The sequence below is a fragment of the Amphibalanus amphitrite genome, unplaced genomic scaffold (genome assembly GCF_019059575.1).
Source record: "Amphibalanus amphitrite isolate SeventyFive unplaced genomic scaffold, NRLGWU_Aamphi_draft 000261F_arrow, whole genome shotgun sequence".
NCBI lineage: Eukaryota > Metazoa > Arthropoda > Thecostraca > Balanomorpha > Balanidae > Amphibalanus > Amphibalanus amphitrite.
The window spans coordinates 580,297-596,998 of NW_024881756.1; the positions used below are offsets into that span (position 1 = coordinate 580,297).

The 16,702-nt window shown below is 47.4% G+C and overlaps 1 protein-coding gene across 1 annotated transcript; it reads left to right on the forward strand.

The window, feature by feature from the left end:
• The first annotated feature begins 439 nt into the window (after positions 1-439).
• LOC122386738 (FACT complex subunit SPT16-like) lies at positions 440-16,563 on the forward strand. The gene is made up of 21 exons (XM_043376252.1): positions 440-940; positions 4,389-4,655; positions 4,936-5,088; positions 5,228-5,374; positions 5,859-6,013; positions 6,332-6,595; positions 6,914-7,100; positions 7,503-7,676; positions 8,012-8,210; positions 9,104-9,299; positions 9,612-9,850; positions 10,042-10,184; positions 10,501-10,683; positions 11,060-11,191; positions 11,574-11,743; positions 12,055-12,229; positions 12,643-12,748; positions 13,045-13,159; positions 13,444-13,629; positions 13,840-13,899; positions 15,853-16,563. Exons 1-21 carry the CDS (start codon positions 875-877, stop codon positions 15,857-15,859), a joined length of 3,324 nt encoding a protein of 1,107 aa, XP_043232187.1. The 5' UTR covers positions 440-874; the 3' UTR covers positions 15,860-16,563.
• Positions 16,564-16,702: the final 139 nt, after the last annotated feature.

Sequence of the window (16,702 nt, forward strand, 5' to 3'; positions counted from 1 at the left end):
AATAATCAATAAAATGAGCAATTAAAACACAGTAGATATGTTTAGTCAGGCCATGAACTTAGAGCTTACGTTGTCAATGTAACGGACGCGGCGACGCCTATCGACGGGAGCACACTGCTGATGGCAGCAATGTAACACAAAACTTGTGTGATATGTTATAGTGGAAAAACTGATTGTTGAAGCTTTTTTCTCTACGTTCACAGGTTCACTCGAGCTATGAACCAAATCAAAATAACACATACAAAAAACTTCAAAAGCGGGCAAAGCTGACCTCTGATAACCACATGATCTAACCTTTCATTTGACCTTGGTGAAGGTATGAATGTGAATTATTTGCTGAATCTTATTGAATATTTTGCCAGATTTGTTACGGCCTATGCGAACATGGTTCGGATCGGCTCTTCGACGGATGGTTAGTAGCTGCCTGTCGGTGATACGTGACACTTAACCAAATGAATGAGTTAACAGGCGTTAAAGAGAAAGTTTGCAACACATTTGTTTGCATAAATTTCAACGTTTTTTACCTTTGCTACTATTCCCTGCCTTTGAATTGCAAGGGATGAACATGATTGTATGCAGCGCATGCAGCTGTAATTATTTAGCTGTCGCTTCTTATAATGAATTGTAACCGCTGCGCCAGAATCCAAACCTTCGAAATACAACATTTCGGAAAATAGCGCGCGAGAGTGACCCACGTTTTGCGTGTCTACTGTTCGCCGTCTATTTTTTGTAATTTACATGTGATTCAAGACACTATGTGGTAGCTATAAATCACCACGAACTTCACATACAGAAGTTTGCTTGTTTCTGCCACGATTGGTTCGCTAAGAATTATTTAAAATTGTGATCAGTGGAAGTTCAATTTTGAGACAAAATGAGTGCTTCTGTTGACAAGGAAGCCTTTTATCGACGTGCGGGAAGAATTTATACAGGATGGAAGGTAATGTTTAACTGATTTGGAAATGCTACTAAGCTGACTAAACATAAATTATTATAGGGAAAAGGAATGTGTGTAGGTGGTCTTGATTTTACGATAATAACCTGCCGGGAACGTCATTTGGTGGAACCGTAGTAAATAAAAGCAGTGTAAGTGATCAATCCGAACATAGCTAGTCCAATCTCCACTATCAATCAATGTTCTTCCCTTTTCTCCATTTGAGCCACCTCAGTAAGATAATTTTAAAAAGGAGAAAGCTTGCGGAAAAGATATGTTTGAGCCTTGACCTCGATGACTTTGCAAACATTGTCATAAATATTTTACCTGCTGAATCTGGTTTATATGGCCCTGATCAGGCCTCTATAATATAGGTTTTTATTGCATGTTAAAGATGAAATAAAGCCAATTGGATCATAGCACACCCTTGCACCTTGCATTGCTTCAAAGTTATTTCAATCCAAGTCAGTCGGGCGCACTAGGGTAATTTCGTTCCATATATAGAAACGTTTCTATATTTGGAAACGATGTTCCATATATAGAAACGCTTGTTCCAAATATGGAAACGCTGCGTTTCTATATTTGGAAACGGTAGGTGCACGCTCACCTGTTTGACGATCTTCGCAAGCTCTGGCGAAATTTCGCACAAAACGGTTACCACCAGTGACAAGCCAACATTTGAGTTTATAATCGCAAGGAGGCCCGAAGAAATCCATGGTGGCCCTTGGTAATGATGACGATTTGATTTCCGGTTTGTGTAAAATGTAGAAGAAATTGCGAATAAGAGAAAAACTTCCATTAAGGTTTCCCTTTAAATATGACGTCCAGAACCCGATTTGGGCTGATTTTTGACAGAATATTGGCTAATTTGGGCTAAATAGACGTTTTAAGTTTTGGCGAAATTGACGTGTCATTTTCACCTGAGTGCTTCCTTGTTGCCACTAGATGGCATTCCACCATCTAGAAAGTTATATAACGCATCTTGCTTTAAAATAAATGGTCCGGAAGGTTGGCGTTTCTATTTATGGAACGAGCGTTTCTATATATGGAACAAAAAACATTTCAAATATAGAAACGTTTCCAAATATAGAAACGTTTCTATAGGTATATGGAACGGAATTACCCTAGTGCGCCCGACTGAAGTCAAATCCACAATAGATCTTCACCTGCCATTGTTTCATTGCACACATCCTTGTCTGCACATCTCTTGTATGACACTTTTGATCAAAATAGTCTTTCCTAACCTTACCAAACCTAACCAGGTTAGAGGGAACTTGAGTTATGAGTATAGTTGATATGAACTACACCTTTTTACGCCCAATTTAGGCGGAAGTGCACACATTTCAGTAATAGTGCAGGTGATTTCGACGGTTCGGCATAGTGCCTTCATATATTGAATCGCGGCACGATATTCGTCATTGTGCACCCCACTCCGTCATAGTGCAGTTAAAAGTGGCTCAGGTTCAGACATATTGGACTTAGTGCAAATAATAATTCGTCAGGTTTATTCAATTTCGACATACGGCATGTGCTTACGGCAACGTTCAAATAAATCCAGCACGGTATAAATAAGCGATTATGTAAACAAATCTCACCTTCCTACACAAATTAAGCCCTCAGCAAAGCTCTGGAGCTAATGAAGAATGTGGGATGTCACGTGAACGTGAAATGCGCTACATCTTTTTACGGCCAAATATAGAAATAGTGAACACAGTTCAGTAATAGTGCAACCGATTTCGACAGTTCGGCATATAGTGCACCTCTAGTTCGGCCAAGTGCATGATATTCGGTAATAGTGCACACGTTTCAAATGAAGAGCAATCAATTTAGAAGATGGTGCGTTCAAATTCAATGAGACGTAGGTTTAATTTCGTCATAGTGCACGGTTTCGTCATGTGGCCTGATAGTCGGCGTCCAGCAAAGCGATTTAGGCGATGTTCAAGTGAATTCGCTGCTGGATTGGGAAAATATTTTTGAAAGCCCCTATCTGTCTGTCAAGAGTAGCGTGAATCCTGAGGGCTGTTCACGGGCCCTGTGTGCGGTCGGACCGCACACAGCCTCCAAGCTCCGCCCACTGCGTCCCTACGTCAGCCTTCCGTCACCGCACACAGCGATCGCTGTGGCCGGTCGGGACTGGCCACAGCGGACCGTCCACCGCACGCAGCCGTGACGTCAGAGCCGCCTACCCATCCCCTACCCCCACGCCTGCTGGACGCACCGCACACAGCGCACGCAGCAGTGTGCGGTGCCCGTGAACACCCCTCTGGTCAAAAACCTGCTCAAATGCAGTTTCAGCTCTCAGGAATTAACTTATCTTTAGTCTCGCTCTAAGAACTCGGTGACACGGTCAAGTGGCGGTCACCTGGCATTCAGGGCTTCTGAATCGGGTGCATAATTTCGTTGCTGGTTCAAAAAGATCAGAAATGCTATGGATTCTTGTTATCGCCTTTCAGCATCATGGCGAATTTCATTGAACAAAGCCGAAAAATATTGCTCATGCCGAATATAAAAGCACCCGACGAATTATGTGCACTATGTCTTATATGATTGAAGCTAAGGTACCCAGATGAAACATTAAATACCCTGTACCTTTAGCAGTGCAGCTGGCTAATTGACTTTTTTGTGTTGCTGACTGACTACGAGTGTCATTGGAGGCTCAGGTAGCGTGAAATGTCAAATAAAAATTGTTATTACTTATTTATGCAATGCCGTGTTACTGAACAGTGCCTAAATTACATGCGGGACCCCGACATTGAAACGATCTGACGAATAATGTGCGATTTGTCTAATATGCCTGAACCTGGGTCACTTTAAACCTGCACTATGACGAAATGGCTGCAATATGGCGAATATCGTGCCGCGATTCAATATATCAATGCACTATGCCGTACTGTCGAAATCGCCTGCACTATTTTTGAAATGTGTGCACTGCCGCCTAAATTGGGCCTTTTCATTACATTCATTAAAATCTCATTAATTTTTATTAGCAGTAAAATTTCAATAATTTAGTAAATTTTCATTAGCAGCTTGTTTGAACGGCACCACGCAACACTTGATGAACAGCAAGAGCATTGTCAAAAATATTTTCTAGATGGGGCACCGAATTCGCTTGAAGGTTAACTAAATTGCTTTGCGGTACGCCGAATACCAATGCATATGACGAAGCAATGCACTCTGGCGAAACTGAAATCGCAACTACTGAAAATGAATGCATTCTCTTTTAAATTGCTTGCACTGTTTCGGAGCCGTGTGCACTATTACTGAATTTCATGCACTCGGCCCAAGAAGCGGTGCACTATGCCGAACTGTCGAAATGGTTGCACTATTTCTGAACTGTGTGCACTATTTCTATATTTGGCCGTAAAAAGGTGTAGTTATATGTTCAGGTTTATTGCAATGCTCACCTTGTAATTTGGTTAATACTTACCTCATGTACCTACTGTTTTTGTTTCAGAATGTGCAAAACAATGAAGATGGCTTTGGCAAGATGGATGCACTGGTCACTGCAGTGGGAGCAGATGAAGATGTAGTGTACACGAAGTCCACGGCCACTCAGACCTGGCTGCTCGGCTATGAACTCACAGACACTGTCATGGTCATGTGTGACCAGGCCATCTACTTCCTGGCCAGCAAGAAGAAAATTGAGTTCCTCAAGAAGCTAGAAAACAGCAAGGATGAGAACAGTTCACTCCCTCCTGTCAAGCTGCTTGTCAGGGACAAGGTACCTACCTATATTGTTGTCCAATGTGTTGTAACTTTGCTGTTTGTTGCTATTCTTCAATGAGTGTCATTTTCCCTCTATTTCAACACATTTATTTCATTCTATTTTCTCTTACACCATCCTTGTGCACTTTTTTATCTTAATCTCATTCTCTACCTACATTGTTGTATTGAAACCCTCCATGGAGAGTTAATGTGTTGTCAAGCTGTAACAATCAATTTTCATTTTTGTTGTGTCTTGGAATGTCTGACGCACATTGAATTCTGTTCATGTGTTTCAGACGGATAAAGATAAAGCAAACTTCTCCAAGCTGCTAGATGCCATCAGGGGAAGTAAGAAAGGCAAAGTGATTGGAGTTTACTCCAAGGACAAGTTTCCTGGAGAATTCAATGAAGGTTGGAGGGCTGCTCTGAAAGAAGCCAACTTTGAAACCGTGAGTGTTGTTTTGGTGTCTACTGTTGATGCGCTGTTTTTTTTTTGTGTTCATAAAACATGGATGCTGAATGCTGATAAGTGCACAAATTTGGTATGCTATAATTAATGCAGTTGGTTTACAACCATCTCTATTTCAGATTGATGTCAGTGCCACGATGGCATTCATCATGTCGATGAAGGAGGAGTCTGAGCTGAAGATCATCAAGCGTGCCTGTGACATCACCGTGGACGTGTTTGGGAAGTACCTGAAGGACCAGGTGATGGAGATCATCGATGCTGATAAGGTACGGTTGCAGCCAGTGAATCCGATCACAGCCGAACTGACGTGTAAAAGTCGCTAGAGATCAGTGATCCACCCACTCAGTGGATTTATGCTGTTGAGCTGACTGTCAAGAAAAAATGCCAAAGCTTTGGGTTATGTAAGATCCACCAGATCTGCAATCAGGATATGCTGCTATCTATGAATGGTTGTGCTAAAAGACTTTCCAAGGTGACTTTGCTCGTAAATTGTCCTATTTAAAATGTCCGGACATAAATGACAGTTCAACCATCGTGAAAAAGTTACGCATTCGACGATTCATGCCAGTGGTAAGGATGACTGTGAGATGCTTTATCTTTGACTGGTAGCTTGGACTGTGGAGTTGAAACATTTATATGCAGATTTCAACATTTTCACAAACCACAAGTTTTTTTTTTTGCTGAGTGACTTTATATTTTCATGTAAAGCGTCTTTTATGACTGACCGGGCCCGCCGTCTGTGGTCGGCAGAAAGTCCGTCACGCCAAGCTGGCCGAGGAGGTGGAGAAGGCGCTCACCAACAAAAAGTACATCCCGAGCAGCGTGGACGTGAACCATGTGGAGAGCTGCTACCCGGCCATCATCCAGAGCGGCGGCAACTACAGTCTCAAGTTCTCCGTGGTCAGGTACGCTGCACTGCCCGCGCCGCGCGGGGTAGCCCGGTTTTGTCTCTGGTTACACTGAGCGGGTTACACTAGCATTCGCAGTCGCTGACCTACGAATGCTAAATTTGGGTTAAGCTACTAAACTTTGGTCGTATACGATATTTGTCCGAAATAAGGATAGTTTGTTTTGATTTTTTACATATTATGCTGCTAATTTCTTTGATTTTTGGCCTGTATAAACGACGAACAAAATGTCTACAATGTCAATCATTTTTATTCACCGTTCCTAGCGGCAATCTTTGTTCTATCTGCGTATCTGACCTCACCGTTTTTCACCAGTGACAAGAACGTGCTGCACTTTGGTGCCATCATCTGCTCACTGGGCGCGCGCTACAAGTCGTACTGCTCTAACATCGTCCGCACGCTGCTGGTGAACCCGACGCAGAAGATCCAGGACAACTACAGCTTCCTGCTGTCGGTGGAGGAGCACCTGCTCGCCCAGCTCGTGCCCGGAAAACGCATCAACGAGGCCTACGACCAGACGGTGGCCTTTGTGAAGAAGGAGCGGCCAGAGCTGGTGGACAAACTCACCAAAACGCTCGGGTGAGAGTCGAATCGCGGAGATGATGGCATAAACACGTTCTGGTGCTAGGAATATGATGTTTTTGTGGTTGGATTCAAACCTCACTTTTATTGTGACATGGTCATTTGCGATTAAATGTTTTATGTAACCGTCCTTCACTTGATTATAATTATGGTCACATCGTTTTAACGTACGGAGATGCGTACGAAGCACACCACCGTATCTGCGGGCTCCACGAATGCGAATCATGTAACATAACTGCACCACTGTGCGGTGGTTGATCGAACCAACCCGATGTTGAGTGCCATTGTTCATGCTTAGTATGCCTTCTTCGCCAGGTTCGCGACGGGGATCGAATTCCGTGAGGGCTCTTTGGTGATCAGTTCAAAGAACACCACCCCGATGAAGAAGGGCATGGTGTTCAACGTGGCTGTGGGCTTCTCCGATCTGGCCAACAAGGACTCGGACGACGCCAAGTTCAGCAAGTACAGCCTCTTCCTCGGCGACACGGTCGTCGTCCAGGAGGTGAGCAGAATATGTTGGTAACGGTGGTAGGGATTATGTTCTATGCTGGACTTTTAACAAAATTGTCGCCTTATACCCACTGCTGCGACTTTTTTTCGTGCACGTGGGACGTAACTATTAGATAATAGCTGGTCGTGATGAATAGCCGACGCGATGGACGCTTCTGGCAACTTCTGACAATAATGCGACTCAGCTTCTGACTGAATTTGTTTAACAGTTCCTGACCAATTGTAAAATAATATCGTGGAAGTCACTGGAAGATGTTCATTTTATAGCAACTCTTCTAACTTCTGAGTTCGCCTTCTTGAATGTGCAGACGGACTTGGTTGGTTTACTGCGAAGAGTTTGTAAACAGAGGACACAGTCCAAACGTCCTTGTCACTGATGCCGTCTCTGTTACAGTCGGGACCGGCCAGCGTGCTCACCATCAGCAAGAAGAAGGTGAAGAACATCGGTATTTTCCTCAAGGACGAGGATGAGGAGGACGAAGAGGAGCCGGAGCGGCCCGTCGAGGAGGCCAAGCCCGAGATGTTCGGCCGCGGCAAACGATCGGCGGTCATTGAGAACAAACTGCGCGTGAGTGGTCCCGATCGGGTGGGAGCACAGCTGGGTGCTGCCACCGGGGTTCTGCGGACAGGCGAAGTATTAAATGGCAGGAATGCTGAGCCGTAATCCTTTTTACTGCTCCGGATCCAGTTGAGTAATCAAACATGAGTATTCTAGCGGATGAGTGTTCTAGTTTCTGCTCGTACAACAAAGTGAAAATATCAATCTGGCCCCCATCACATCATCACTCTTTCAACTATTTTGTCGTCAAAGCGGTCACAGGATCACTCTTAAATTACCCAATGAGACCACCGCCCACCGATTCACCGATTCACCGACCCATCCCGCTGCGTCTCTGTAAACAGCAAGACCAGACGGCGGAGGAGAAGCGCCGACAGCACCAGAAGGAGCTGGCCGATCAGCTCAATAAGGAGGCTCTCGAGAGGATCGCCGAGGGCAAGGGCTTCAAGGTGCAGGAAAAGAAGAAAAAGAGCGAAATCTCCTACCGCAAGACGAGCGAGGTGCCGCGAGAGCCAGAGATCAAGGAGAACAGAATCTTCGTCGGTGAGTGGCCTGATGAGCGCGTACTGCATGGTTAGGTGGTGGGTGGTGTGGTTGAGCAGTGTTGGGGTCATTCGTCAGGATAAATTGGTGTGGCTTGCCTTGGATCAGCTTTGGACGTCATTTGTTGGTGTTGCGTTGTCATTTCGTGGCTCGAGTCAAAGTACGCGATCTGGGAATGCTCTCAGTGATGCTCCGGGAAAATATGTGTATTTGGTGGTCAATGTCCTAGTTTAATGTGACCATCCCACCTTAACATTAGTTTTGAGTTGAGATAGTCAAATTGGTGGCCATGGCCTGAAAATGCCGGTTTGGGCACTCACAACATCGAAAAATGCTTTAATTCGGAGATATGGAATTTCAAACTTGCAGTTTTCGGATTCTAAGGGGCTAATGCATTGGAATGCCCACTTAGAATTTGTGACGTCAGTGCAGATCTAACGATTTTGAATCTTCTACTAAAACGTTTGGTAGCACGCGGTGGTATATGCCGCTTTGCGCGCAACAAGTGCCGCACTTTCAAATAAAGTCGCTAGGAACAGCGGAGATCCCAAAAGTAAACAAAAGTAAAAGTCTAATATCTTGAAAACCGGTGAATATTTTTTGATGAAATTTGGTAAATATTCGTTTTCGCTCTTTCTGAACCGAGCGACACCACTTTCATGCCAATTCATTAACTTTTTTGAAGGTGGGAGGGTCCCTTTAACTGAACTCGTCCCTCAACCGCTCTCGCTAATCATGCCCTCACTCCCTGAGTATAAAATAATATGCCCCGTCTGTCGATGCTCTGGTGACTGATCGAACCCAGCTGGCTACCCGCATTGGGCGCCGATAAATAATGCGGCCCATGCGCCGCAACACCCCTGCATCACACCATCACCACCTTTCCTCCGCAGACAAGAAGTACGAGACGATCATTCTGCCGGTGTACGGCATCCCGACGCCGTTCCACATTGCCACCGTGAAGAACATCTCCCAGTCAGTGGAGGGCGACTACACCTACCTGCGAATCAACTTCTTCTGTCCCGGCTCGGCCATGGGCAAGGAGAACATGCAGTACCCCAACCCGGAGGCCGTCTTCCTCAAGGAAGTGTGAGTATCGGACTGGAAGGTCTGCTGAAGGAATTAAATGAAACAATTCGCTGATCAAAATAGTTATATGTATAGCCTGTCAAGTGTCTCGAGTGGCTGGAATCTGTACGAGATTTATTGCCACTGACATCTTAAGTTTTTATCATGACTCTTGAATCTGGCATTTGTCATTTAATTCTCAAGTGTTCCATATCGATTATTTCAGTTTCATGACCTTAGACAATATCTTTCTCACGATGACACTCTCCTCTTGTTATTTTCTTTTAATCTATACCGTCCATTTCTAACTGCCGTTCTCCCGCGTGTCCTCAGCACGTTCCGCGCCACGAACAAGAAGGAGCCGGGTGAGCTGTCGGCGCCCTCCTCCAACCTCAACACCGCCTTCCGGCTCATCAAGGAGGTGCAGAAGAAGTTCAAGACGCGCGAGGCCGAGGAGAAGATCAAGTCGGACCTGGTGCAGCAGGACACGCTCATTGTGTCTGCCAACAAGGGCAACCCCAAGCTGAAGGATCTCTACATGCGGCCCACCATCGTCCAGAAGCGCATGACGGGTGAGTGAGAGTTGGCAGGGGGAGTGGAGTGGAAGTGGAAGCGTCTGTCATCATCACAGCGTATGACATGCCATCCACGTTACACGACTGTATGTAGTCCGTTGGTCTAAGTTCTGTAACCTTGTTTCGTATAAGGTCGCCGTATGTAGTAACGTGGTTTAAGTTTGCAAAACCTCCCCTCTCCGTTGCAGGCTCGCTGGAGGCACACTCGAACGGTTTCCGCTACACGTCCATCCGCGGCGACAAGGTTGACGTGCTGTACAACAACATCCGGGCTGCCTTCTTCCAGCCGTGCGACAGCGAGATGATCATCCTGCTGCACTTCCATCTCAAGGTCAGTATCAAGGCCGGAGGGTGACTCAAGATGGGAACCAGATCGTCTGGTTCCTGGCCTCAAGTCAGGACCAGGCAGTGGGAGGTCGGGACCTCACTGGGCATGATTTGATCGTGATAGTGACGACACTGTCATCCGGATGTCGAAAGAAGTTGAAGCTTGTTAGGTTTTCTTTTTAGAGAAAGTGCCTTGCCTCAGATATTTGCTTGAGCGGTTTGTACTAGCAGCAAGGTATGGGTTCTACTGCCATGTCTGTTCCTTGGAACACCTGTTCGGCAACTGACCATGCTGAGATCCCCGCCCGTCTGCCCTGCAGAACGCCATCATGTTCGGCAAGAAGAAGCAGCTGGACGTGCAGTTCTACACGGAGGTGGGAGAGATCACCACCGACCTGGGAAAACACCAGCACATGCACGACCGAGACGACATGGCTGCCGAACAGGCCGAGCGCGAGCTGCGACACAAACTGAAGTCCGCCTTCAAAAACTTCACCGAAAAGGTGCGTCCGATGGGAGCGAAGGACGATTTTAGGGGCTAGTTAAATGAACGGCGCCTCCGGTTTTGGAAGGTCTTTGAACTCAGTCACTTGGTGAGCTGCAGATGTTGCTATAATTTTACTTCGTCAAAGACGTGGAACGAGTGCCTACTTTTTCTGTTGAAGTTTGGTGTTGTTTTTTCGTCAATGGCGTTCGACTCCATCAGACCCATTACATAGTATGTACTTTTAGAAAATTTCCACGGAAGTTATTTGTTACTGCTGATTGAACATTTGACTAGCTCTGCAGTCTGCAGCCGTAATGCAATTAAACCGTTACCATCACTGTTCAGTCATCCCTGTTTCACTCCATCACCACTGCACGTGCTGTTCATCTCAGGTAGAGGCGATGACAAAGGGCAAGGTGGACTTTGACACGCCGTTCCGGGACCTGGGCTTCTTCGGCGCGCCGTTCCGGTCCACGGTACTGCTGCAGCCCACCTCCAACGCGCTCGTCTCGCTCATTGACTGGGTGAGTTGGCCGCTCTATCGACTGGCGAGGGAGAAGGGAGGGGCTTAGATTATACCGGGAGTTGGTCGCTCTCTCGACTGACAGGTTATATGTAAACGTGAGTCGGGTGCTGCACTAGCACATGGCTCTGGGAGTCGATCTTAGCTCTTGGCTAGGATGAATTAGTAGCTCAATCAATGTTCTCACATTTCGCCGGTCATGGAGTTTTCGCTGCGCGTGTGTGGAAAAGATGTGTTTAAAAGTTCTGGAGTACGGTCTTGGGAGTTGTGACATTGGCTGGTCACCATAAGAAGTTCGTGTCAGTGGGCTAATGCTTGCTGTCAAGTGCTGGCTCTTGACACACCCAGCTATTTTCTCATCTGCACCCACTTTTGTTTTGCAGCCGCCATTCGTCATCATCCTGGACAGCATAGAGCTGGTGCACTTCGAGCGTGTCCAGTTCCACCTGAAGAGCTTCGACATCGTCTTCGTCTTCAAGGACTACACGAAGAAGACGTCTCACATCAACTCGGTGCCCATGAACCAGCTGGACCACGTCAAGGACTGGCTCAAGTCAGTATTTTTCCCTTTATCTGATTCCAATCATCACTCATTAGCTGTTCATTTCATGCTGCACGAAAATCTTGCCAAGCGTTTGTGGTTGGACGGATATCTACTATCCGAGTCTTTGTTAAAGCATGTGCCGTCAGCTATCTAAGTGTTTTTCTTCCTATGCTATCGTCAGCAAGTGATTGATCACTAATGCCGGCCCCGGCTTTGCATGAAAATTGCCGACTTACTCTGGCTGACTACACACCCCTAATTTCATATTACGCGTTGGATGCCAAGCTTTTCGGGAGCTGAGCGCTTGCCTTGTCTTACAGCTCGTGCGACATCCGATACACGGAGGGCATCCAGTCGCTCAACTGGACGAAAATCATGAAGACGATCGTGGACGACCCGGAGGGCTTTTTCGAGGACGGCGGCTGGAGCTTCCTGGACCCGGAGTCTGGCAGTGAGGAGGAGGGAGACGACGAGGAGGAGGAGGACGAGTTCAAGGTGGGTAGCGGGGAGGGGAGGAACGGTGGACGAGTTCAAGGTGGGTGTCACGGGGAGGAAAGGAGCTATGGACGAGATCCCAGTTGATGTGTGTGCAAGACGTGATCTAGATGGTGGAGCGATTGGGGCGATATTTACCAGCTTAGTGAATTAAAGTGGCATATGAAGACGGGAGTTTCGTTGACGTGAATCGCCGTTTGCTTCGCTTGAATCTCAGTGTCGCAAAACATTTCATATTTTATTTAATTATCGCTCCGACCTACCTGCCTGCTAATATGTACATATGTTTTGACATTTTGCTGTCGACCACTCTATCCTGTTTAAGTCAGTATACCGGCCGTATTTATGCGTTATAGCCCTCCCTCAAGCCTCCCTCTTGAGCTGATGTCGCTTCTCTTCTCTGTTTTCTACAGCCGAGCGATGACGAGGTCAACTCGAACGAGGAGTCCGAATACTCGGACGAGGACTCCGAGTCCGAATACTCTGAGGACATGTCGGAGTCGGGCGGCGGATCCGACGGTAAGGCATACCTACTACTCCTCCTCACCCCGATTCTCATCTCATTAGGCACTTTCAGTTTGCTGGAGATGTTTTAAGGTTGCGACTGATAATTCTAATATGTCTTTTCGTAGTTTAATAAATACTGCCGTAGTAATTAATCCTTTTTTACTTTTCAATCGAAACATATTCGTAGCCAGCTTTTTAGGTGGCATCGCTCAGTGCTCGGTATCCGATGTCGTTCCGTTCACTACTGTGTGGCAGTGGCGTGTTTTACACGCTGTGTTCCTGACCTCGCGACTGGTGTGCTGTTGCAGCGGAGGGATCCGAGGAGGAGTCGGGCAAGGACTGGTCCGAGCTGGAGGAGGAGGCGCGCGAGGCCGACCGCGAGCGCAGCGAGTTCGAGGACGAGTACACCTCCAAAAAGAAGGCGTAAGCACACTAGACGGCGGACGGAGAGGAGGCTGATTATTCAGAAACTCTTCATAATATTATACAAAGTACTGACGTACAAACACTACCGTATCAAAACGTTATTTGGGACATTTCGACCGCTGCTCATAATTTATGTGTGTAAGCTCGTCATTTCACGCTTCGTTGACGATGTTCATCGTTTGAGTCACCATTCGCAACTGCTGTGTCCTCAATACATTACATCAGTACTTTCCCTTTACTGCTGACCAATGAGCCATCTTTTGACGTCCATCTTTGCACAGGGGCATGTCTCGCAAGGAGCGCGACCGCGCCAGCCACCACAGCAGCTCGAGCAAGAGCAAGTCGTCTAGCAAGCACCACAAGTCGCCTGACAAGCACCACAAATCGCCCAGCAAGCACGGCAGCAGCAGCAAGTCGCCCAGCAAGCACCACAAGTCCAGCAGCAAGGACAAATCTCCCTCCAAGAGGTGGGTGTCGGCGCTAAGCGCATTGGCCTCTATAGTAACCGCATTGACCTTTATAGGTTACTAGAGGGGTCAACGGCTAAGCGTGTTTGTTTGGTGTAGCGACTCAGTTTTGATCATCGTTCAGATGAGATACCAAGCAGGTTCCTCTTGCCGTTTCCATAATGGAATAATAAGAATGTCTTTTTATGATGATTTTCTGTATCATTTCAGCTCGAGCAGCAAGCGCGGCCGGGATGACAGCGGGGACCGGCACAAGTCCAAAAAGGCCAGGTGAGCAGCCCAATCGCTGGTGGTTGTGTCGACAGTCGAGGACGAGACATTACTGTCCTTTTGTATAATTTTTGAACACCTCATTTTTGCGAGTCATTTTCTGTCGTTTGTTTCTATTTTGTCCGTGGCTTTAGTTATTTAAGAGAGTTTAGCGTAGTGAGGAAAATCATATTGATGATTATGAACATATTTTTAATTGACCTAATCCTCAATGTAATCTGAATAAAATGACAAATAGCAAAAATTCGGGTATATTCGATCACAGATCTTTGACAAAGTTGACAAAGTTGACAAAGATCTGTGATCGAATATACCCGAATTTTTGCTATTTGTCATTTTATTCAGATTACATTGAGGATTAGGTCAATTAAAAATATGCTTTAGTTATTTAACCCGCGCACCGACGGGGGTCTGCGCCAACTTAGTACCGACGGGGGGGGGGGGGGGGGGCGGATGACCGCCCCCCCCCTGAGATCTCGAGAACGAAGCAAGATAGCGACAAGCGGTAAACGGCATCGGATACGCACGGTCAAGATCTACAATTTTTACTAAGGTCATTTTCAGGTCAGGTCAATGATGACGTCACAGGGGTCGAAAAAGTCAAAATGGCGGCGCTAAATATGGAGAGAGTTTTTCTCGAATAACTTTCGAATTAGTCAAGATAGGAACAAACTAAGGGCATCATCGTGATCCTCTCGTCAATCCGCATCGAATGATATATATGTTGACCTCGAAAGGTCAAGGTCAAAGGTTGACCTCAGGTCACGTGACCTCGAGGTCATCATGTATATCATTCGATGCGTCTTGACGAGCTGAACACAATGAGACCATCCACGCGTCTGTATCTTGTTCCTGTACGGAGTTATTGGCCAAAAACCTCTGGTGACCTTTGATGACGTCACATGACCTCACAGCTGCCCAACAGCAAAACAGACCTCAAGGTAGTGAAGGTTGATCGTATATGAAGTCATGTATGGTATATGGAGCCATTCCGACCCGTTTTAGTGGTAAAAACAGGGAGCTGATTTTTCCCCCATTGACTTATAATGGGGAGGTCGCGAAATTGACCTGACCTTAGGTCACCGATATCAAAATTCCGAGATATACAAATTGTAGCTACTAATGACCTAATAACATCCTGCGACTTTCAAAGGCCTCCGACATCTACTGTAGCTCTGGCACGGTGACAAAGTTGCAAAAAAGTGACTTGAGGTTGGGTCATTCAAAGTGACCTGGTGACCTGACCTTGAAAGGTAGGAGGTTCAAACTTGCACACCATGTGTAAAATTGATAAGGGAATAGTCATACTAAATTTCGCGGCGCTACGCGCCGCGGTTTTCCCGCTATTCGCGAAAAACCTCAGGGGGGGGCGGATATCCGCCCCCCCCGTCGGTGCGCGGGTTAATGCACGTCTTCTCCACCGTTTCCCAGATTTACTTCTATTTACCTTTGTTTGCTTGTTTGTTTGTTTGTTTGTTTTGTTGGGTTAGGCCCTTTCGGTCTGACAAGACCATTTCAGAGCCGAGAGGATGAAAGGAATTAGTCTTCCCTCTCCCCCAAGGCACCCACTGCACCCGGCTACGGGTGTAACTCCCCTGGGAGCAGTGGTGCCGCTCCAAGGGAGCAGCCCGCATGAGCTAAAGGTGCCTGTCCAGCCCGGACCGAGGGTTGCGATGTGGAGGAGAGGGATTTAAGCATCCTGAGGACAGAAATGACGGACGGGTGATATCCTTACCTCATTTTCTCAAATAATTGTTGCACAGAAGTGCGAAACTGTGTGCGAAACTTTGTCATTCGAAAAGAACGTGCTGCCTGCGACTGATTTGGCGGACGGTTGAGCAGCTGCCCTGCCTCTGCTCTGGACGTGCGTTTGGTACTATCCCAATTCTAGGTATGGCCTGCCACCGAGTTATGCTCCCACCCTTGACGCATCTTACCTGTCCTGTGTTACAGACGATGAGCGGCCGTACCTGGGGGATGTCTGTCGGACTGTACTGTGTACTGTCTACCGTGCTCCACCTCCGGCGCACGGCGAGCCTCGTCGGCTACAGCTGCCGGTCGGGATAGGTGGAGCTGCCGCCGCACTACGAGGGCTAGACTGTGGCGTGTGAACGTGCACGTGCGAGCTGTGTGAGACGACTGTGAGACGACTGTGAGAGAAATGTGAGACTGTCTGCGCGTGCGTCGTTCGCGGAGGACCGTCGCCGCGCTGTGTTAGGGACGCGGCCGGAGGACTGTTAGTGTGCGCGTTGAAGGATGTTTCGTGTCCGTACCTGGAGCTCCGAGGCGATCGTTTGGTAAAACGTTTCGGCTGCTCGCCGCTGTCCGCGCCTCGAGATCACACGTCTGCTGTTCAAGTGACGTCACAGACCGACCGGGAGTGACGCCACATCGGTGCTGATCGCTCGGCGCTACCGCTGGGTCACGGAAGCAGACGCGGCCGTGTGCGTGTGGCGACGCCGCTCGTTATCTCAAAGGGTCCGTGTTGGCTCGTGTGCTGCTGTCCGGTCCCGATGGACTATGTGTGTAATCGGCGGCGTGGTCCGATCCGGCCTGACCAGATGCGCATTTTCCGGCGCCACCCCAGCCGCTGTGTCTTCACCTGTACTCATCATTCACGCCACGCCCTTCATGTCAGCGGCCAATACACGATCAGAATTGTTAGCCGCGGCGGTGTCATCAGTTGTGTGCGACATTCATGTGCATTGCTGATTGCAGCTACAATGCAGTTTCTATTATGGGGGGGGAGGGGCTGGGGTAGCGGTGGCCTGGAATTTGTAGAGGTCAAAAGGGCGTGCGATGA

What these genes read in the sequence shown, in the direction of transcription:
- LOC122386738 (XM_043376252.1), top strand. Translation starts at nt 875, where the DNA reads ATGAGTGCTTCTGTTGACAAGGAAGCCTTTTATCGACGTGCGGGAAGA. An exon ending in GGAGAACAGAATCTTCGTCG is followed by an intron (nt 8,211 to 9,103) that starts GTGAGTGGCCTG and finishes TTTCCTCCGCAG; the next exon opens with ACAAGAAGTACGAGACGATC. An exon ending in TCGTCTCGCTCATTGACTGG is followed by an intron (nt 11,192 to 11,573) that starts GTGAGTTGGCCG and finishes TTTGTTTTGCAG; the next exon opens with CCGCCATTCGTCATCATCCT.